General features: G+C 39.7%; 1 protein-coding gene and 1 long non-coding RNA gene across 2 annotated transcripts; one reads left to right on the top strand and one right to left on the bottom strand.

The window, feature by feature from the left end:
* Nucleotides 1-2,515: 2,515 nt before the first annotated feature.
* LOC144181202 (uncharacterized) lies at nt 2,516-22,475 on the bottom strand. The gene is made up of 3 exons (XR_013324631.1): nt 22,124-22,475; nt 19,639-19,710; nt 2,516-2,650 (listed from the first exon to the last, which is right to left on the bottom strand). It is a non-coding gene; the product is annotated as an uncharacterized LOC144181202 (long non-coding RNA).
* On the top strand, nt 8,269-23,310 carry LOC144181196 (homeobox protein aristaless-like 4). The gene is made up of 4 exons (XM_077709561.1): nt 8,269-8,903; nt 15,982-16,292; nt 20,245-20,373; nt 20,850-23,310. Exons 1-4 carry the CDS (start codon nt 8,561-8,563, stop codon nt 21,168-21,170), a joined length of 1,104 nt encoding a protein of 367 aa, XP_077565687.1. The 5' UTR covers nt 8,269-8,560; the 3' UTR covers nt 21,171-23,310.
* The last annotated feature ends 112 nt before the right edge of the window (nt 23,311-23,422 follow it).

The following is a 23,422-nucleotide window of genomic DNA, read 5'->3' as shown; positions in this document are numbered from 1 at the left end:
AAGAAAAAAACAATATTACATGGTAGGTATTTTGACGTTGTGACAATGCACCAGCAATCTGGAATACTTGCATTTGATTGGCTAAAACTGGACCACGTTGGAAAATGTCATGTGGCCACTTCCTGCAATTTGTGGTTTTTGTTAACGTTTTTTTCCTAAAAAATGACAATTGAGGGTTTTTCCATTTAAGAATTAACATTCTTTCCAATAATATATAAAGGTGTTGTTTTTCCTTTTCTCAGTACGATCTGGTTTATCCCCAAAAAGCTGTCCTATTATTGGAATATACAATTACAGAAAAGCCATCCGACTAAGCTTAATAAGAGGAATTTTCCGACTGTCATGAAACAAAACCGACTCCCCGCCGCAACTGAGATGCCCGCCGCATTTTGGGCAAATCTTGTTTTGATGCTTCCCACGAGTGACAACAGTGCAAGCGTTATCCGGCGTCCAGTAGCGGGCTCGGGACAACAGATGATGCTCCTCCATGTGACATTAATTGAGTGATTAGACCTAACTCAATAAGCCATCGAGGGCCAGTGCGCGTGAGTCGTAGGCGTAAAGCAAAAGAGGACTTGGTGAGTGGATCCTTTGTCCGTGACTCTAAGTCGTCCGTCGCTGCTACCTTTCAGCGGTGGTCACGCGCTACGATGGGCCTCGGGCCGTCACCCCGACCGGACCTCGACGTTCCAAAGGTCTAAATCTAACTAGCCTATGGAACTCTACATGCGTTATGAAGGTTTAATGCTTCGCATTTTCCTTGTGAGTGACCGGACTATTTCAGGTGGCATCAAGCGTACATCGACGAGGACAGAGCTTGGAGAATGTGGGTCTGCAAAGTTATTAGCTAACGTACATATGACTTTTGTGATCATCGAAACGTGATTTGTAATGGCAATTTAAAAGCCACACTTCAAAAAACGCCAGGGAATTAAAGATGTCTTGGGCCATTCATATCTAACATGTGTCTTTAATGTTACAGCGGTCCACATGCCAAGCATCATATTGTTGGACTGTAGCCTTTATGCCTGTGCCAAAACGATCCATAGATTTACAGTAATAGCTTGAAGCATAAGAGCGAGAGCAGAAGCTTGCAGGGCACCCACAGGCCTTTTTCCAAGTTGTTTGCTATTAAACGTCGCACTACTATAATTGGTTCCGACTCCTGGAAGTCATGACGTCCAGCCTGAAGAAATTTCACCAGTTCTTACTGTCAATGGTCCTTGAATAAGACGCTATTAAAAACAAACAGAAAAAAAAACCAACTAAACAAACAAAAATAAAACAAATGATGGTCCATGATGTGAAAAGCAAGTCAACTGTAATAACTTTTTCTTTGCAGCTGTACAGTCTTTGGAATCCTCTGATGACTTATTTGAGGACATTTGTAACTTTTTAAAAGAGATCAAATCAAACGGTGAAAATAATGGAAAACAAGTGTCACGGGGACAATGACGAGGTAGCGAAGCGTCATTCCCCGGTGGTGGTTTGGCAGCGGCGCGAGAAGTCTCGGCAACCATTTGAAGGAGGACAAGGCAGTTGTTCAACAAGTGTCCTCCCAAATTTAAGTGCAGACTGTACGGCTCTGATTAGCGAGACCATGTGAAAAGACGTCTTTCTTGTCTCATTCAGAACATTCCTAACAATTAAGACCATGAGTACGGTACTGTTGCTCTGTCCGAAGGAACCTTGTCTCTCTGCTTGGTGAGTACCTGGAAGGCCGGGATGCGCCTGGGCCATGTGACCAATCCAAATGCAGCCCTGCCAAAGTTCCAAGTTGAACAAAAAGCAGGGAAATATAGCTTCATTCTAGAAAAGGGTTTACGTTGATGGCCGTTATTTTCCATTTTAAGTAGCTTTGGGATTGGGGAGCAAACAAGAACTCATTTTGTGTCGTTATGTTGAGTATGTCCCAGTGGATAGCGGGTCAGCCTCGTAAAGCTGGGGTCCTGGGTTCAAATCCAGGTCACATCCACCCGGGAGGAGTTTGCATGTTCTCCCCGGGCCTGTGTGGGTTTCGTCTGGGTACCCTGGTTTAATCTCTCATTCCAAAAATATGCATGGCAGGCTGATTGGACACTCTAAATTGCCCCTAGTAGTAAAATTGGGAAATTGGGACATTTGAAAACAGCTATGGACAAAAATAGCCATCCAATCCATTGTAATTGGGCATTGAAAACGATCGTTGGATCCCAGTTAAAATGGGTTGGAGATCCGGTAATCGAAGCTAAAGATAAACAAATAGCAAAATAAATACATCCCAGCTCCAAAAAAGCTGTTTTTGAAGAAAATCCCTCTTTTTTTAATAGTATAATATAATAGATGAACAAATGCCTTGAAGATAAAGTATGTTGCTCAAATCTGTCTAAACCAGTCAATTGAGGTCCTCATATATTTGATTAAATGTGACAGTGGTGATAAACAAGAGCTCTTAGATTTTTTTTTTCCGATTTTGATCTTAAAATAGCTGTAAATTCATGTTCCTATGTAGTTCTACAACATACCTCACATGATGATGGCGAGGATGCTTCTGTTTCTTGGGGGTTCGGGTTAGTCAGCAGTCAACCCCAGTGTCTTCCTGTTCAACCTCCTTTAAAGGGACACTCTATTGGATTAACTCTGGCCCGAGGGTCTAGTAGGTAGGGGTAACCTGAACAGAGGGGAAAACGGGGTCAGCCCACTGTTTCAAGTGAAAGTGGAATTCGGGGCATGTGTGTTTGTTTGTCATTGGCCGCATGTTTGGGACTGATGCTGACATCCTGTGAAGCCCGAGGGTTAGGGCAGAGGTTAGCGCCCAAGTGCATTTTGATCCAATCGAAAAATGTTACCAGTTCACGCTAAGGAATTCGCGATCCTACACGGAAAGAAGGTGATATGGCCTGATTCTAGGCCCAAAGACACTGTTGGACATCAACAATGTCAACGGGCCAAAGTCTAAAAGCGGCCAACAGGTTCCCGATTACGTCTTCTCTTAACTGGACCCTCCAGTTCACTCACAAGTACAAGTGGAGGCCCAAAACATGGGTGGTTTGCCAGAGATCCTTGTGATTTGCCGTCAATATTAAAACCTCAAACTGTGTTTTGGATGAAAAACACTTCCATCAGATTACAAAGTGGGTCACGGGATAGCTCAGTGTTCAGACGCCCCAGCCCTCCCGTGGGGCCACCTCTGAATCTCTCGGGGTGAGAGTTAATGCTGTGACAGTGAGGGTCTCTCTTTGCGACCAAAGCAAAACACCAGAGGGCAGAACGGCAGGCTCATCTCACCACCCAACCCGAGTCCTCAGGTTCCTGGCAGGCAGGCACAGAGCCCCGGATCATGGCCCCCGCCCCCCCTTGCACAAATACAGACAGGGTCGTGGGTCATCCGAGGAGCTCACACAAGGCTTTCATCCCAGAGAAGCTCATTTCAAGGGAATGTGGCTCTTTCCCCATCTAGATAGGAGTCCTCCTTGAGCCCTACGTGGCTGATCCGAACCTCGGATCGACAGACACGTTCCCTCGGACGCGTCTGTTTTGCTTTGTCCCCGCATCTATGTGCGCAATGCCGGGCCCGGTCCAGACACTGTGGTGGGAAGATCAAGTTAGGTCAACATACACATGGTTCTCTGTTACAATAAAAACATTGGCTAAAACTGTATCAAACAGGCTGATCAAAGAAACTTGCAAACAAAAAATAAAGAGGCTACGTCTTTACCTTGAAAGACCTTGAGGCTGCCATTGGCTGATATTTGTTTAGATGTTGTATTTGAGGAAATCATCAGAAAAGGTTAAGACTTGTCACATTTAACATAGATTAGGTTCACGTTCTAAGATGTTGAAAGTCATTAAATATAAAAGGCAGATTTTTTTTTAAATTCATATTTCATCAAAATGCAAAAATCTATTAACACCCTGGTTAGAGTATGTCTGTTTTCGTTACAGATTTTGTGACATTGAAAAGATTTTTCAGCAAGTCAAAGTTTATTGTCACGGTCGAGCATGCTCCATTAGTTTTGGTTTTGTGTTTTTTTAGCGGCGAGGGTTGGGGAGGCTGTGATACTGCGTCATTATAAACTGCGAGAGTGGCCATAACAACGGCAGTAGCTTGAAGCCATGCACAATTTTACACGTAACATCTGTCTAAAGAAAATTTCATAAGCGGGCGCAAAGCACTGAAGTGAAAATATAGAAAATTGGAGCATCATGGGAATACAAATGATGCATCATGGGAGTAAAATCAATTCTAACTGGTTTATGCAATGACCTACAATGAGCACATCTGGATTATGGACCATCAGAGTTAAGCTTAAATCTAAAATTGCAGGACTTGAGCGTGATACTTTTAGAATGTTTAGTGCAAGGCGTCATTTTGCCCTGCAATTACTTTACACAGAATTGACCCCTAAAAAAAGAAGATTCATTATTGTAATTATCCTTTGTTCATTTTGGAGAGGCCTTGCTGTGATCTGATAGTCCTCAATATCACAACACTGAACATGTTCCTACTTTAGTGGATGGCATTATTGCTGTGTGTGTGTGTGTGTGTGTGTGTGTGTGTGTGTGTGTGTGTGTTTGTGTAATATTTGCAGCATGTGTCCACAACTTGCTCGTCCTCTGAAGTCGTCCATATGTCCTGCATTAAAATAATCATGAGTGCTGTTTCAGTTTTGACATTATTAGTACGGGACGCCTCCATGAATATGTTAACATGGCCCAGTGATAAAATATATTCCACATTTTAGCCACCGAATGTCAATCGTTTGATCTATTGTTAGTGGTCCGTTTTATTGTAGTGGGTCTTTGTGAGATTTTTTTTTATGATTTCATTTGCCCTGATACATGCCTCTTAATAGCTACCAATTGTATTGTATTCTTAAATCTAATAAATAAGTTTACATTTATGTTAGTACAGGGACACAGAGTTCATTATTTACAGAGATAAGAATAAAAAATAAATACATGTTTGACAAAACTAGCCAATTTTTAGTGAAAGTGAATAATAACAAAAGAAAGACAGAAGTCGATGTAAGAAATTATCCTTCAAAACTCAAAAATTGCAAATATTTCTGAACTTTATTTCATTATGCCTCAAAGTACTACTTTATCAATGAGTCATTTAAATGTAACCATAATTGCTCACTTTCTGTATATTTATATTATTAAAAAAATGACAAATATCCTTTATATAAATGGATGTAATAACATATTCAAAGCTAACAGCAGTTTTAATATGAATACATAAAGTTAGGCTGGTTAAGCACTATAAATTGCCCCTAGGTATGAATAGCTGTGCCCTGTGATTGGCTAGCCAACAATTCAGCGTGTCCACCACCTGGTGTCCATAGTTGGATGGAATAGCCTACAGCACCCCCAGCGACCCTTTTGAGGATAAGTCGTATGGAAAATGAAAAAAAAACATTCATTAACAAATCGACTATAAAATCGATGACTTTGGCAAGCCGAAATAAAGCGATATTTTGTCAACATTGTGTTACTCATGAGGGTTCATTTCCTAGCCCGGAAGACCCTGGGATGCAGTGACTAATTGATTCGGCCCCTTCCAAGATACAAATGGCTATCCCATTTTGACATTATGATGATGGATTGATCTCGAGTTAAAAAAGCCTACTCGTTAAACTTAGAAGTACATGAAGGCAACACAGCATCTCTTCTGTCTATCTTTTTGGTTTGCTGTTATTGAATTATACATCAGTACAACCACTGCCTCTTTTTCCCCCTCTTTTTTCATCTCTGCTTAATTTGATCAGAGAATCTGCTGATGCGGTGAGCATTTGTCTCATGTGAAACCAATTTGAAGCTATACGTACAACGCCGTACACATTTGGGGTGTGGCGTTGGGGACACATCCGGTTATTGATGAACTCACAAATCAGATGCATAGGGTGTTTGTAATGTAAAAAAAGGGTAAATGATGAAGGAATTTTGATCATGATATAGACAGGCTAAGCAAGAATCTATGGAAATGCAAAACATTGATCAAAATTGTCAGAGATGTGTTTATTTAATTATATATTGGAGACCTATTACTATCAATGCCATGCAATGAGTCTAATATTAGAAGAAGAAGAAGAAAATGGGTGTTACTTGGGATAGTAACCAGCATATATTCTGTTTCTATTCATTTTGATTTCATTAATAATTTTTTTCTCAAAGTCGTATTAAATTATGAATTTAAAAGTATTTAAAAGAAATAATTAAAAAGTATTTAAAAGAAATAATTAAAAAGTATTTAAAAGAAATAATTAAAAAGTATTTAAAAGAAATAATTAAAAAGTATTTAAAAGAAATAATTAAAAAGTATTTAAAAGAAATAATTAAAAAGTACAATCAAATGAATAGTAACAATAGAACAATATAATAATTGCTCAATTGTACTTCTCTTTTTTTCTCAAATGACAAATAGTTTCATGCAGTTGTTACAGTACTAAGAAATGGTGTCAATGTCAAAAGAAATGACAACAAATCAACAGCGCCTCTACAAATTCATGGAAGTCCAAATGAAGAATTCCAATCATCGGTGACTGATTCGCAAATCCTATTTTAAGATGATTGCTACAAATTTTAACCTCGAGGTACATGAATAGATTTGAGCGCAGCTCCAGTTTTGTGTCACTTTTCTGCAAGTTTCAAACCTTTTTTTTTTTTTTTTTTAACCCAGCTGCCTCATCGTGTTACTACTTCTATGGGGAGTTTATGTTGGGAGGGGTTCAAACTGGACTTGGTTCCTGCTAGAGGTTAAAGAGCCAAGGGACCATCTAGCGAAAACCTTTTAGAGAAAATGCTAGGAAAGGGGCGGCGATGCCTATCTATGACAGCAAGCAGGCAGCCCCAAGCACACGACTGTTTACGGTTAAGACCACTGGATTGCAGGCCAGTAGAGACCCAGCTGTCACTCCTACAAGAATTTGGTTACCTGTGAAAACCTCTGATGTCATAGCACTTCTACCTATTTTACACACATACTAAAAAGAAAAGAGAAAAATGCAATACACACTTATTCAGTATTTTTAAAACTATTTTTCAAACATTATTTTCTTGGGAAGTGGTTGTTGTTTTTTAAGACTGGGTTTCAGGACAGGTATTTACTCAAAAACTGCACATTTTAGTATTTTGGCATGTGAATTATTCTAAATCCAAAGCGTGGAATCTAAAATGTCCTCCTATTCAAAATGAAATAACGCACTATTAATGCACACCAAAGACAATATAGAAAAAAATGTTTTGAAGATAATAGAAAAAGGAAAAAAACTGCAAAGTTAACTGCCAAAATAATCATCCAAATGTCTCTTAAATAGGCATATTCAAACTGAAATGATTATTAAAGGACAACTTCTGACGATGACTATTTAGTCTTTTAAACTGACCGTAGGATTCATAAAATTTCATTTTATGATGAGCCCTATCTGCAAAAGATAAAGGGGGGGGGGGGGTGTCCAACCTCAACTTTCTTGGAAAGTGTTCTGAAAAAAAATAGGTCTGAATTATTTTAATGTTTGTTGACACAAGTCATCACTTTGTCTGACTTTCAGAAAAAAATAGGAAATTGTTCAATTTGGCAAAGGCTGGATGGAGCCTACTTGCTTTTGACGAGCTAAACATTTCAACGAGCAATATAATTTAATATTTAGACTATCACTCATCCCCAAAATACACCGAGGGGTGGGATGTGTACAAAATGGATTGCATTGGCTGTAAAAGATTAACATTCACAGCTAGTGCTCCTAGTTTAAATGAATGAAAAAATAACGAATGCTTAAAACAATATCTGATAATAATTGAGATGTGGCATCATTTTGAGTCATTTATACACAAAATCTGATTATCGTGACCCAAAAAGTGACATCCATGTAAGCCAGAGCGTTATTCACTTATTTACTCAAATATGGAAAAAGTCACTTGCCTTAAAAAGGTTCATAAAAAAATGGTCAAACAAAAGGCATCGAAGCCATTGTTGACTTTAGAGTGAAAATAAACGCTCTCCATCCTGTAATTGAATCTGTTCCGAGTCCGAACGTAAAGCCCAAAAACAGCAGCGATCAACAAGAAGTCTGATTCGGCGCACACAATTAAAGTCGCTCCATTCATCTCCTAATGGCATTAATGTCATGTGATTGGTTTCTTACGTGTTTACCAGCAATAAAAAAAAAAGAGAGTGAAGAAGAAGAAAATGTTGCCCCCGTGCAGCCCCCTCCACCCCTTTCCTTGCTTTTGACCTCCCATCTGTGCATAATAAGCCTGAGCCGAGCGGCCCTACTACGAGTGCGTGCTTGAGGCTTGAAGGTCAGCGCAGTTCTGCGCGGTGGTCTTGCTATAACGAGGCATCTCCTTCACACAGAGGGGCTTTCAGCATTTCTTCTATTTTCCCCTCCTTCTTCTCTAAAACAGTCCCAGATGCGACACTTGGAGCGAGCCAGAGCGCGTCAGTGTGGAAGTTTGGGGAGAGCCGTTTAGAAGGGTGGGCGAGAAGGGCAGCGGCGTGGACTTTGCCTGTGTTTTTTTTTCTTTTTCGCTCTCCTGTTATTTATTTCTTTTCCAATACATTTTTTTGGGGCTAGGTATGAACGCCGATACGTGCGTCTCATACTGCGACATGACCTCCATGGATTCGTATTACAATTCGTCCGCCTCTCAAGGCAGGGAGCACCAGGCCAACCCATTCAGGACTTTCGGCCCCGGCGAAGTCAAATTCAACCCGACGACGTTCGGGGCCAGCAAAGCCCCGGCCTACGGGGAGAAGTCTCGGAGTCCTTTCCACAACGAGTGTCCCTCGTTACAGGACGGCACGGAGGGAGAGGGCCACTTCCACAAGTACCAGCTCTTCATGCACAGGCCCACCTGCAAGACCCCCCCTGAGGGCGGCAAGTTGCACTCGGACGGGGGGCATAACGGCATTCTCTACGGTGAGTGGCATCTCCAAAGGGTCTATGCCATCATCAGACAATATATATATATATTGATATTTATAGACCATGTAGGGAAACTATTTTCAAAAAGCAAAACAAAAACAAAAAAAATAGGGGTACTATGTCCTCATTTTATATGTTTACAAAGCCAAAAAAAAGTGACATGCATGCACTGGAGATATTTATGGGGTGATTTATTGAGTGAATAAAGAAAATGAATAAATAAAGCGAAATATTTGAGTTAAATCAAATTGAAAATGAATCAAATCGGAATAAAACGAAATCAAAATGAACAAAAACTGAAACTCATTCTGGTTTAAGCCGCTTTGAACACTAAAATTGAGACCCTAATTTAAAGCAATAGTAACAAATAACCTTTTTAAAAATGTTCATTTTTAAAATATACCTTTGAATAAATGTGAAACATTTGTTTTCTCTTTTTGGTCATTAATACAGAATAAGTTTTTTTCCCTTCTAAATAAAAGGATATTGTCTGTCGTTGGCAAGGATAAATGTACAATTCATTTAAACTGTTAATGTTTAAGTGTTTTTTTTTTTACAGTGCTAGATGTCCAATTGTCCATTTTGACTGTGAGGTCTCATTTTCTGTCGGTAAATATTTATTAGACGTCTAGCACTGTCAATGGCAACCAATGAGTTGATTGAGTGCCCTATAAAGGGTTAAATTATGAATACCATAGGCCCAATTGGAAGTGAAAGCTAAAAAACAAAACTGACAAAGAGAAACATACATATAAAGACTACAGAGAGTCCCTAAATGGTTGAACATTTGAATAATTTGTCATATTTTTGATATACATTACATTACTTTGCATTATGCTGAACTTTAGAATTTTTTTAGGCAAAAAAGTGACCTTTTCAAGTATTTATATAATGAAATTGATGTTGGAAATATTTACATGGAGTCTGTTCACTATTTAAAAATTGTAATTTTTTAGGAGTAGCAACTGTGTTCCAAGTAAAAAAAAAGATAGATAACAATCGTGTATATTTTTATCTATATTCTGCGAGAATATTTAAAGCCTCCAAAAGGATTAACACCCCCCCCCCCAAAAAAAAAGATATCGGTGCACATGTCAATCCAGCTCTATATACAGACTGCTATTTTTTTTTGTTTACAAAAAGTATATCACATTACAGGAAACCTGTTATCATGGCTCACAATGCAGGCATTTGAACCAAACAGAAACTTTCTTAACATGCTTATTTGCTAAAATTAATTTGCAGAAAATGTAGAAGGGATCTATACAGCATAGTTTGTAGCTGGCTATATAAATAAAAGTCAAGTGGCTCACTTGGGTGGGGAGAAAAAAAAATGCTAAAGTGCAAAGTCATCTATATTTTTTTTTTAGTGTGGGGAGTGTGTCGCCAAGCTTGTGTTGTACTTTAGTGATCTGATCTGGCAAGCGCAAAGACAGAACGATTGAACGCGATCATTAAATCCAACGAGCGTCCAAAAAGAAGAGGCTCCGAAAATGTTGCAGCCAGATGAAGGCACTGTGGCTGCGGGAAGGAGGAGGAGGAGGAGGAGGACACTTTTGGGGTCTAGTCAAAGCCTCAGGCGTCAGCGGGTTCTTATGTGTGGCCCAACACCAAAGATATATTGCTCAAGTTGATAGTGAATCCACTTCAACGTGTCAAAAAAAAATTATGTGATATACAGGCAGCGTCGTGTATGCCAACTTTGGCGCTTAACTGCAAAGTTGTTTACATGGCAACCAGGCTGTTGTGGGCTATTCGCTTTTCACAGTCATTCTGGAAATATGACTGCATGTGGAGATTGGAAATTGGCACTTGCTTCCAGTTCATGCCTGAACTAACGAGGTTTTGACAATATCAATAAAACACTCCTAAATCATGATATTATACGGGTAAAGATTGGCAAAACTACAGAAATATTGGATATTTCTGGATGTGTCAGTAGAGCGTTGACTAAGTAGGACGGATTTACGTTACTCTTTCTACACAATATCTTAAAAAACAAGCCAAGTGTCACAAATGGACAAAGAGAAATTAGAGAAAATATTCTATGCATTTATAGGCAAACTAATCAGCTGTGCCTGCATGGATAGTTTAATCCAGAAAAGCAGGGAAGTAAGTATTCAATCGTATGTGGGTTAAAGCTTGAATTTCTTTTTTTCCTAGTATGAAAGGCAACACAATATAAAGTAGAACAGCTATAAATAATTGTAAACTTTGACAGTGTCAATAATGAATCAGTTCAGGCATTAGAGTTGGGGTTCATTAAAGATTTTACCCGCCAGGACAACTCTTAATAGGCCCAAGACTGTGATCTAAGGAGTCAATTATTTTTGTATGATCTGTTAGTATAATTATAAAGTAACGATTTCAGTGCGACTGATGTATATATTTGTCAGTGCCATTTTCTTTTGACAATAACGGTGAAGCCTAGAAACAAAAAAATACTTGTTGTGGTAGTTGAACTATAAGGAGGTCCCTAAAAAATACTTCAACTTAAAAGGTTGTAATCTTGAATTAGTGTACTGTGGTAAACATTATCCTATGAAAATAAGGGATGTCTATATCATAAAATGTGTGCACAACAAAATGCCAGTTAAAAAAAAGAGTACAAGATAGTCCATATGAAAAAAGTACCCTAATCTGTATCAATAGTAATAGATTTGAGCTTGGACCAATCAGATGCCCTTCGGATGTGTGCTTATGCAGTTTAAATGTGATTGTTTATTTATGAACACAAGTTTATCACCAAAGACAAAAAGGGTTTTAAAATATGAGTCACCACATATACGCCCTTTCTTTTTTTTTAACAGTCCCAATTAAAGGACAAGATTTCCATCAATTGAATTGTACTAGTTAAATATTTCTTTTTTTCCCCCATCACAAAAGCTGTAGACGCTCTATGGGTTATTTTCGAATTGGTGGATATTTTCAAATCTTGAACAACCCACAAAAAAATACTAATACATGCAGAATGAAATTACAAAGACTTATTTTTCAAGATTTTTGGCACCCAAATATCGTCCAACTGTGGAATGATGTAGTATTTAAATTTTGCGTAGTCATTTTAGCTGAACGGCAACAACAGGAGGGATTGTAGTTCTAAGTAGATATTTTTTGGAGAGGGGGTGAGGGGGTAGATGGAGCCCTAAAATATGTAGACGAAGACATCCGGGAAAACAACAACATATATACATAGTGATTGCAGCAATTCTCCTTTTGCCTTTTCCTCAGTAATATCATGTTCACATCATTCAGTTCAAACAGGCGCTCTGACCTCAGTGTGAAATTAGAGCATCCTGTGATATGTAAAACATGTTTCTCAATGCATGAGAGCAAAACAAGACCACAAGGAGGTTCTGGCAGCGCTTTAAAAGCATCCTGTCAAAATATAGTCTTCAACGTGGATGGTGAGAGGGAAATTGGAGGGAAATGATGTCAGGGGATATGTATGGATATTCGCTGTGATGACTACCACATTTTGGCCATGTTAGTGGCTCAACGATGACCCGTGATCCTGCCCTGAAATGGTTTCCCAATACTACAAATCCCCCCCCAAAAAAAGTCAGTCTTTATCATTTTTCTAAAATCCCTACGTGAAAAGAGGGAGGATTTCGGTGATTACACCCTTTTATAAATACACGTCTTGTCATGAGAATTTCCAAACAGCGACAGCCCATTTTTTTTTTTGTACTGAAATATTTAAATCAGCGTTTGTACTGAAGACGTGTAACTTTATTCTTAACCACATTTCAACGATAATCCGAAACTATTTCTCTGTACCCTTTGATACGAGACAGTGACAGCTGAAGCCTAAAGTCTTCGGATACTGGTGAGGTAATGACTGCGTCGAGTCTATCGGTCGCTGATACAAAACAGAAAGATTTCAGGTTTCCCATGGAATAGAAGCATTCCTTTGTGTGCTGCTGCCATAGATCTCTCTTTTCGGGAACATCTGGGAGCCTTTCTTTAAGAAAGAAACAATAGGCAAAATATTGTCGGGGCTCCCTTGCAGGGCATTTCGTGTTTCTGGTCCAAGTTTGGGGACCGGAGCAGTATTTTTCGTCGTGTACTCTACCGTAGATGCGGTTTGGCTTGTGAAAGAGTCGGAGTCAACGTGATTTTTGATGCTCAGACCTGATCTGAGCAAATGAGGCCTTTTTGACGAGCTTGCTTTTGTGCAAGCATTCATCGGGGAGAACAAATGATGATTACATTTGTCAAATTCAATTTCAATGTATTGCAATGACACGGTCAAATCAAACCATCAGAAGTTATAAGAATCGGAATGACGTGTTTTTGAGTGGGGAGAAGAAAAAAAAACGTTTGGCTGTCATTTGAGTGAAAATTCTATGGAGAGAGTCCTAAGAAAGGGACTCATAGGCACTAAAAGCAACAAATACTTTTTTATATTTGACTCATAAAGTTTGACGAGAGGATGGGAAGCAACATTTTAGGAGCATTCTCCTTCCTCGTTAGTACAAGGTCATTAACCCTTCCCCAGGTTACTAATTTATAGTGTTTCTTTTATTTAGTTTCACTTGACCCTCCCCATCCCCTCCATAAAAACTGAGAGGGTGCCTTGCTACTTTACAGCCAGTTCAATTACACTTTGATGTTTTCAGCAGCGATTAAAAGCCTGACCCTAGTAAACACGTGACCTCGGCCGACCAAACGGGTCTGCGCATTGTCAACTTTGTCCAATGTGTGTACATTGATGCGTGATACGGGGCGAGTAAAAAGATTCCGCCGAGTTCCAGGAAAATGCCGCCATGACAGTGGCGCCTCGTCAAATGTTTCATAGGGGTAGCCAGATGTTGACACTTAAAATCCAAGTAATGTCATTTCTTTTTGTGTTCCCAGATGATTTTGTCCATGATCAAAAATGTGCCATTTGCCTCCTGGTGGTTTTCAATAAAAGATTATTTGTGATCTAATAGGTTGTAATGACACTACGGTTCTATCATACACTAAACAGTGGGCAGCCAAAATGAAAGTTTGTGATCTTCTAGAATAATAAAAAAAAAATGGCCGGTTAAATTCGTGCTTGCTCACAAATCGTATGCTACAAAATAGATTGATGAGTACAAACTACATGTTGAAGGTGCACTTGATGTATGTAGGGATGAGCATAAAACTTAACCATGGCCATCTGTAGCACCAGCTGTGCCTCACATTTTAACGCATGTGCCTGGCCCAACGGCACAATTGCACCATCATCCCTTTCCAGTGGATTAAACCCACTTCTGAATGGTGTAGTCAGGCCCAGTGGTTGAATGAAAACATTTGACAGGGCCACAGGAGACAACAGTAACATCAGAACATCTGCCTGCGTCCTTGGAGACAGTAAAAGGCTCCGACAGGTGGGTCACACCGATGCCAGTTCAGAAACCCCAGTTGGGCAAGTCACGTTATTCCATTAGTCTCAGACGGAGTCGGAGTGAGTACACCGCAGTGGATTGGCGCGACCGCTATTGACTTCACATTGCCAGAGAGTATTAATTCATGAAAACAAACATGCATGTTGTAGACGGCCCACACCCAACTTCATCACCACCAAACTATTCCCTCAAGTTACTCAACATTGAAAATATGGCGTACAGAGTCATCAGAACCACAAAATATTAACAGTCCTCACGATGCGCTTTTGTTGCGAAGGCGAAAAAGTGCGCAAAACACAAAACTGCAAAAAAATGTCTGCTGATCATTATTTGAAATGGAATCAAGCAGTGGCTCAAAGTTACTGCAAAACCAAGATTGACATCTATTTATAGGGAAGCATATTTTGATGGTGCCTCTGCAAAAATGCTCCTAGAACACAATGATATTCACTTAAATACTTCTGAGACAATCACAGATACCGCCGAAGATGCCTTTTCAATCGATACGTATTTGCGTTGTTCACCCTTGTTGACATTGTGCAAAAATACTACTTTTATCGATAACAGGATTTAGAAAATAAAACGGTAAAGTTACACACAATCACACATTCGAATTTTCCTTCGGGTCTCTAACTAGATTCCCAAAATAGTCAGTCTCAGTCTTGTTGGTATCGGCCACGTATTGACTCTCAAAATTCAGAAGATATTTTCTTTGTCGCAGTGCTTCTAACGTTTTGACTTATTTAATGTATCTTCCAAATTGATGACCACTTATTTCCGATTCATTCAAGAACGCAAAACCTTTCCTAATGCAAAGCAGTGGCAGAGAGAGAGAGAGAGAGAAACTGACAGAGCGGCATTTTGACTGGCCCTCCACCAAAGTCATACGTACGCGCTTATTTATCCACACTTTTGTTTGTTTATGTGAGGAAGAAAGGAGAGCCTTCTTCGTCTCCAAAACGGAAACAACAACAAAAAAAGCTGGCATGTGTTGACAGAAACAGAGGCGGGTCTGCCATAAAAAGGGGGCTGTCCAAATTGAAAGTGACAAACACAATGTTGTTTACATGTGAGGGCCAAAGTATGTCGGGCGACATCAGGCAAATGGAGGGAGGCCACGAGCACACAAAAAGCTCAAAGCGAGACCTTTTTTTTCTCCGGCTCGGATTTCGTAGCGCGTTGATTGAGAGACGTGAGCGCGGCCTCCTGGAAGCTCGTGTCACAGGTCGTCCCAATACGTCGTGACAACCCTTTCAAACACGTACAAGACAAGTGTAGATTCAGCATACACAGACAAGGCCTTTGAACCCCAAAATAAAACATTACCGAGGTGATGTAAGCATTAAGTAGCCGCAACTGTGCGTGTATGCTAAGATGTGATGGTGTGCAGATGCACTTGCCGACTTGTTAGTCACGGGATTGTTGTTTTTTTTCTTCTCTCTCGGCTACATTCACCAAAAGCAACAGACATTTAAAAGAGCATATTGCTCTTTGACTGTCGCTGGTTCTCTTCAGCGCTAATTGGTCAGCGACTTGCGTGGCTGCAAGCCACAATGAAATGTTTTGCTAAAGAAATAGTTACGCTACTCTTCCATTTTCAACAAGGCAACCGGTCATTGCAAGCCATTTGATTCCCTAAATAATCTTCTCAGCACAGACTAAAACTGATCTCAACTTTCCATTTCTTCATGCAGGAAAGGACAACGAGCTGGCAGAATCCGAGTTGCCTTCCAGTGTGGACCCCCCCGGAATGGAAAGCAGCTACCTAAATCTAAAGGACACTGGCATGAAGGGCTCGAGCGAGCGTCCGGGCTCAGATCTTTCAAGTCCCCTGGATAAAAACGAGCCAGAGAGCAATAAAGGCAAGAAAAGGCGCAATCGAACTACGTTCACCAGCTACCAGCTAGAGGAGTTGGAAAAGGTTTTCCAGAAGACGCACTACCCAGACGTGTATGCCCGCGAGCAGCTGGCACTCAGAACAGATCTGACAGAAGCTCGTGTCCAGGTGAGAGCAGATCACATGCAAAAAAAGAACTGCCTTTAATTGACTCATTGGTTGTCATTTACAGCAAAAGACAGTCAATCCTTCTGAATTGGGAGGACTGGCACCAAATAGCCATTTTTTCAGTGACATATTTAAGCCATTTCATGCTCTATCTACACTAGGGTGGGTAATGTTACACAGGCTATTTCATTGATTCGTTTCTACTTATCCTCACAAGGGTTGCGGGAGTGCCTGAGTCTATCCATGCAAACTGTGGGCAGCTCACACATGCGTTTAGAAAAGTTCAATACAAACTGGAAGAGGTGTGCATTTCTTGTAAAACATTTAAAACCTTTCCATGCTCATCACTTTTAAATTAATTGTAGAAGATGGAGGCAGATGCTTTTTTTTATATTCTAACGGCTCTTTTCTGTAGTCTGACATGCTATTCACCAGCTCTTCTTTACAGGTCCCATTTCCTGATTTCATTTTACATATCTGCCCTCACTTATAGTGTGACAACAGAAAAGTCAATTCTTGTCCACATCCATCTCCATTTCCTTCCAGCCAACTGGAGATGGGATTGAGATGGAGAGGAAGAAGAGAATATTCTCTGCATTTATTCGCTGCAGCAGACGAAGGTCAAGGGGCCAAGGGTTTATCCCTTGTGTAACCATGTTTCTACTACTTCCCTACCAAACTATGCAGGCAGGAGGTGAGGGACACGGGGAGGGACCAAGACTTGGGACTATTCGGGAAGGATATAAAAAGCAATTGAAATGCCACTTTCAATTTCCACGTGCAGTCTGAGACAAAGTCAGGGACGGTCTGGTCCATGCGGTGGTACAGTAAAAAAAAAAACAAAAAACAAAAAGGACGTCATGTTGGTTCGCACAGATCCATCTTTTCCCCAGATGAATATAATTAACTTTCCCAACTGAGAGGCACACAGCCTACTCTTTTGAGTCACAGTGAGGTTTGACCCGGAGTCCTACAAAACAGACCTTAAACATGCACGCAATCAAGTCTAAATCCCACAATTGCGAGAGAAAGTCTGTTAGGACAAAGTCCAGGGATATGCAACTTTAGAATACTGAAGGGCATGGCTAGCTTGCCAAGCCATTTAATAATCTTTTTCAGCTGCAATACGACACACGTTTTCTCCATAATATGCCTCACGGAATCTTCCTCTGTTCAAGCGATGTTCTTTGTTCAGTTTGGCGCTTTTTTCTGCTATTCGAGGCTTTCCCGCAGCGTGAGCGAAAAATGCGACCATCTTGGCCTTTGGGGGGGGACGCTGAGCTGCCCTATCAATCGCACTGGTTCTGGATGACAGAGATGAGGTGGGAAGGCTACAACTTCAAAGAAGCTTTTGGAGTTTGTGCACTCGGGCCCCGACCCCCGTTCTCTTTGCCTGCTGGCTGTGCAGCATAAATAAAGCTCTTTAATGGTTCTGTAAGCTGCCTTTTGCTGTCAACGTCTTCAGCTATTACTGTAACGCCGCCAAAGCACTTTGAGTCACCTCCCTTGCAGATGTGTCGGCGACAACAAAACTAACTTTTGGGATTAACTCATAGGCTGCCATTGGTGCAATCCACATTCATTTCAAAGATCATCCGAAAAACGTAAAATAATCAAAAGGGCAGTCTTGGAAATATGGGCTTAGTTAAACAGTTCTCGGATGACAATTTTCTGCCCAAATTTGAAATGTCCAATCTGTGTGAGCGGTCTTCGAACAGAGCTTTTACCGTCGTTTCTTTTTTTTTTTTTTTTGGTTCTTCTTTCTGCAATCAAACTTCTCAAACAGTTGTACATTTGATCATCATAAAGCTGATCGCATTAAGGAAATTTTGTAATGTAAATGTAGCCATTGTTGGTAGTGCATTTTATAAAATTTGTAAACAAGGCATTTCTCGAGGATACTTTAATGGAGAAATAGAATTCATCATTGACAAGAATGGAGAAGTTAACACAATTATTTTATTTGCGTTGTTAGGGTTAATCTTTTGACTTTTAGAAATAATCATTCCGTAAAACGGAGTTATACGACTTGATTTTCAAATATTTGGGATTTACATATTTTATTTTTTGGTTCTTAAAAAATCAATAGTGGCATAATATAACATGAAAAAATTGGATTGAAAGACAAAAAAATGTGCATTGGGACATCCCTAAAGACTTCACAGTTCTAATGGATTGGACATTGAACAAGTAAGCTAACTCATTGGCTGCCATTGACAGTGATTGATGAACCACAGTCTAGATAGTATAGTATATATATAAATATATATTAACTGGGATTATTACCACTTACAACACTGAAACTAAGAAAACACAGCAAGTTCTTGTCGACAAGTATGGCTTTTAAAGGTGCGGCATGGGACAGGCACATCTGACTTCATAACAATTGCGCCACGGATGATCTCTCTGCCAAACTATTTGGCCCACATCCTCTTTTTTTCCGCCTTTCAAAGACAAAGCAGCTTATGACTCAGAACACAGAAACCAAGACTGGGTTGGGGGGTGCAATTTTTTCCCCAAGTTGACAACATTCAAACTTTTCCAGTGATAGTGACTTTAAAAAAAAAAAAAAAATGACACGGTATGCAAATGCACGTGTGTTTGTGAGGGGCCGCCTTGGTCCACACGCCTCTTAGAGGTCAGAGGGGTTGGCCGCGGAAAGCCACGGGCTTTGGCGTCAGGAAATTAAACATGAAATGAAAACAAGCTCTAGTTGGAACATTCTCCCATCTCACTTTCCAATATCCCTGCTCCACTTCTTGGACATAAAAGAGAGGTGGTGGGAGGAGAAGGACGCACTTTGTAGAGGGCGGAAATGGTGGTGACACACGAGGTGGGATTAGGACAAAAATCACACGACCCATTAGATTTGTATTTTGGGAGGAATAGAAAAAACAGACCCGTCAGAAACACGGTTGCTCGTCACGTTTGGGATAACTCCACCAACAAGAGGGTGATCTTATGTAATAGCAAACGTAAAATGATCGGAATCCCTCCAATAAATATTGTCTTTGTAGAATGTCACTTTGGGCTAAGACCATTTTTTTTTTAATGATCAAATGTCTTATGTCACTTTTATGGTCTTTCACATGTTTCTGTTTTGTTAGCATTAATCCAACAGTATTTTAAGACGCGTCTGAAGCCTGTGTATTGAAAAATCTATTTAGAAATACAAATGCAATGTTTTGAGAAAACAGAGAACAAACCAAAAGGAAAAAAAAAATGTGGTAAACATCAAACAATGACAGACCCCCACCTCCGAGCCCTACCAAACCTCAAGGGATGAAACGGACCCCAAGCCCTCCTGCAAACATATGATTTAATTCAAAGGGCAACAACCTCTCACCTTGACATTGGGGGGTTGTCACAACCTTCCATATCGCTTTACAACTTTGGAAGGCTTTTCTTGCCAGCTGACCTGTGGAATGTGGATGTGAGATTGGTTAGCGTTCTTTATGGAGAAAAAAAAAAGAATAAAATTACAAGTCATTGATACAGTATGCGCCACATGGACCTAAAGATTAAATCTATAAAGCATGAGTTTCCCTATTTATATCTTAGACATCTCAACTTTTGCAAACCTGATACACAATAATTATCAAGAATAATTTAAAGGAATTTTGTGCTCATTTTTATTTGTAGATAACAAGGCAAACTGTCTTCAAACATGACGATAGGGTACATGGGGGCCAATGTAAGAATGAGTGTCAAGAAATTGCCTCAAAATTGGTCAATTAAGATATGAATATCACACAAATGGTTGATTTGGGAACACCAAGATCAAGTCTTTGAAGGCTCCGTCAAGTTTGTGCTTTTCAATGTTGGCAACGCAAAAAACTAAAGGAATGCTGCTACTTTCAACCTACCAAAAATGGTCTAATTCGTCATTGTATTCAAACTGTACCCAGTACACATTAAATTACAACAAAAAATATTGCTGTTTTTTTTGCAGGTGTGGTTCCAGAACCGCAGAGCCAAGTGGAGGAAGAGGGAGCGCTTTGGTCAAATGCAACAGGTTCGAACGCATTTCTCCACGGCCTATGAGCTTCCCCTTCTAACGCGGCCTGAAAACTACGCCCAGGTAATTGGAGGAGGGGGTGTACTCTACATAAATATCTATTTTTTTTTAAAAGTCAGTTCAACTTGAAATTTCAAGATAACCAATTTGACCTGCTGTTTCAAGTCAATAAAACAACTCATTATTATGAATAGGACTTTGGTTTAAATTCAACATTTTAAGTAAACTGGACATCACTATTAAAAAGTCATTACATCCAATCCAAAACCACTGGGAGAGGCCATAATTTCAAGATTGGTGCCATGCCTCCCAGTCCAAATTGATTCGATGTCCATGGCATTAAATCAGTTTTGGTGAATTGAATGTCTATCATTGTCAGTGGCAGGAAATGTGTTAATAAAAAAAAACTGTCAAGTAATATCAGGAATGGATTGGACAGCGTCTGACTTTTATATTCATGGCTTCCAAAGCGGCTGCAGGGAAGCTCTATCTTTTTACACTGTGCATTCATCTCATCGGTTACTCCTCTTCGATTTCAGATTCAAAATCCACCGTGGATCAGCGGCGGCAGTGGCGCCTCTCCGGTGCCAGGTTGCGTTGTGCCTTGTGATAGCGTCCCACCCTGTATGCCCCCTCACTCTCATAGTCACGGAGGGGTCCCCGACTTCCTAGGTGTGCCCAGTCCGGGAAGTAGCCACATGGGACAGGCACAGATGGGCGGTCTCTTCGGTGGAGCCGGAATGGTCGGAGGGTTAAACGGCTATGACCTCAATGTCGATCCGGATCGCAAATCTTCCAGCATAGCGGCGCTGCGAATGAAGGCCAAGGAGCATAGCGCCGCCATTTCTTGGGCCACATGAAGTTCCTGACGTAGTCTGACCCCGACTGTGGTGAGGGTTTTTTTTTTGAGAGCGTTGGTGCTAACACAGGTCAAATAAACAAGAAGAAACTGAACATAGATAGAAGACACTACTACGGGCAGCACAAAGGAAATAAGTGTGACTGCGATTGTCAGCAGAATTAACCCTATTTAAACCACTGACTGCCAATGGCGGTGATAGACGTCCAATCCAATTCATTGGATCCAACATTGGATTCATTGGATGAACACGCGTTCAGTGGAAGGATTCTGTAACGTTATGACATTAGTCCTGGAGCGCAGAAACGTGGAGAGTATCCATTAAAGCAGTGTTTCTGAAGGTTGAAACTAATCAAATGAATCCATGAAACATTTGACTTTTTAAAAGAACGAAAGTGAACTTTCAGTTCTTAAATGTCAACAAAATGGGTGTGACTGACTGCAGCTATTTCCATGACAGTACTACTGAAATGTCGTTTTGAGCAAATGTGAACAAAATATATTATGTTGCTTGTATGTTTATTATGAAGGAAAAAAACACTGGGGGACCTAATTTTGTTGAGTTTGCTAAAACAGCCGTTTTCAACTCATTTTTGGATGCAAAATTGAATACTGATCTTGTATTTTTTTTCTCTCACGTCAATTTTTTCAACTACAGGTTCCTCATCCGTATACAATATGATCAATACTGTACTTAACATTGGAGATCAACCAATAATTTAACAAGCAAGATCTTCTTAAATGTGATCCAAAACAATTTCATCACTAAAATGAAGGTTTCCTATCATTGCTTTGGCACAAGCAAAAAGTAGCTATTAGTTTGCACATACAGTGGAGGAGCATCCATGACATTCATCTGCAACCTTTTTTGCTATCAATCTCCAACTTTATCGTTTACTGTTATTTAACACAATATCGTCTGCCTGTAGAATAAAAAGCTACATTTATACTCACAGTTTAATGAAGTGAATCATCTGTCCACAAAACCGAAGATTGCAGATGTATAGTAAGGCAAACAGGTGACCCGTAATTATTTTCGTTGTCTCCTTGACCAATGAGGCACTTCCAATAAAGCCCGCCCACCTGTGACGTTACGTCAAAAACCGTAAAGGCAAATGTGGGAGCGCAAGAAAAAAGCCAAATGAAACCTACAGAATACCAAAATATATAATACAAATAGGCACATTAAATTAGAAAGAGGGCGCTTGTAAATCAATCGCACATTATTATTAAACATGCCTTTTTTTAACTATGGCGGGTTTATTTATGTTTGTGTGTTTTTTCATGTCAGTACCAAATAAAAAAAATGTTATTCTAAGTGTTAGGAATATATTCATGTTAAAAAGTGTGAATAATTGTCTCAATGATAGTTTTCTTTACATAAATATACTTTTAAAAAGATTGTTAATCATAATAATCTGTTTTCTAAAAATGTTAATTTTGGTGCATCCCTCTGAAGCACATTTGCTTGTGACGGCAATGTTTATTTTACAATATTATTTCCAAAACATCATTCAGTAATTGAAGCCACCTTCAATGTGCCTTCTGGCTGATTGGTGACCAGTCTTGGCTGTAGTTTGTCTTTTGCTCCAAGTCAGATAGGCTGCAAGAATACATAGTATAGAAGATGAATGTACTATATAGTAAAAACAACAAAAACAAAAAATGACGTGATAGAAAAAAATACCTGCAATTTTGGATTAGCGTGCCAATTTAAGTTTTAATCAGCATAAAATTGAACTCAACAGAATGGTGTTTTTTTTTCCCACAAAATGTTCCTCGGTGTAATGGACGTCCAACAGCCAAACCATTCTAGTGTTAAATATTGTCAAAAATACATAGCGTGTTCGAAATGTTTTCAAAAGGAATTGTGCTTTGGGCTTTTAAACTGCTTTCTAATTTACTAATGGCTTTAAGCTGCTTTTTGTATAACAACCAAGTATTTTTACTTATGGTAGTGACCTTATATAAATGTGCCATCGCAATAACTTATTGCACTTCCAATTTGGAGAATTGTATGTTTATACTTCCACTGCGACATAAGTTGAATAATGTTGCAGAGTTTAATAAGCCACCCATCCATATTATCACCATGACAACCATGGACCTTTGTACAGAACTTGTTTTTCATATGATGGAGTGAAGTGACAATGTAATAAAATTTCAAACAGCCTGATGTTATTCCTCCCTTAAAATGCAAAGGAGCTACTATCTTCTAAAAATTATTATTATTTTTTCTGGGCACAACTTAAA

This window comes from Stigmatopora nigra, chromosome 2, assembly GCF_051989575.1.
Source record: "Stigmatopora nigra isolate UIUO_SnigA chromosome 2, RoL_Snig_1.1, whole genome shotgun sequence".
NCBI lineage: Eukaryota > Metazoa > Chordata > Actinopteri > Syngnathiformes > Syngnathidae > Stigmatopora > Stigmatopora nigra.
The sequence above is the reverse complement of the archived record's forward strand: the minus strand, read 5'-3'. Positions and strand labels throughout refer to the sequence as shown.

What these genes read in the sequence shown, in the direction of transcription:
- LOC144181196 (XM_077709561.1), top strand. Translation starts at nt 8,561, where the DNA reads ATGAACGCCGATACGTGCGTCTCATACTGCGACATGACCTCCATGGAT. An exon ending in GCATAACGGCATTCTCTACG is followed by an intron (nt 8,904 to 15,981) that starts GTGAGTGGCATC and finishes TTCTTCATGCAG; the next exon opens with GAAAGGACAACGAGCTGGCA. An exon ending in TGACAGAAGCTCGTGTCCAG is followed by an intron (nt 16,293 to 20,244) that starts GTGAGAGCAGAT and finishes TTTTTTTTGCAG; the next exon opens with GTGTGGTTCCAGAACCGCAG.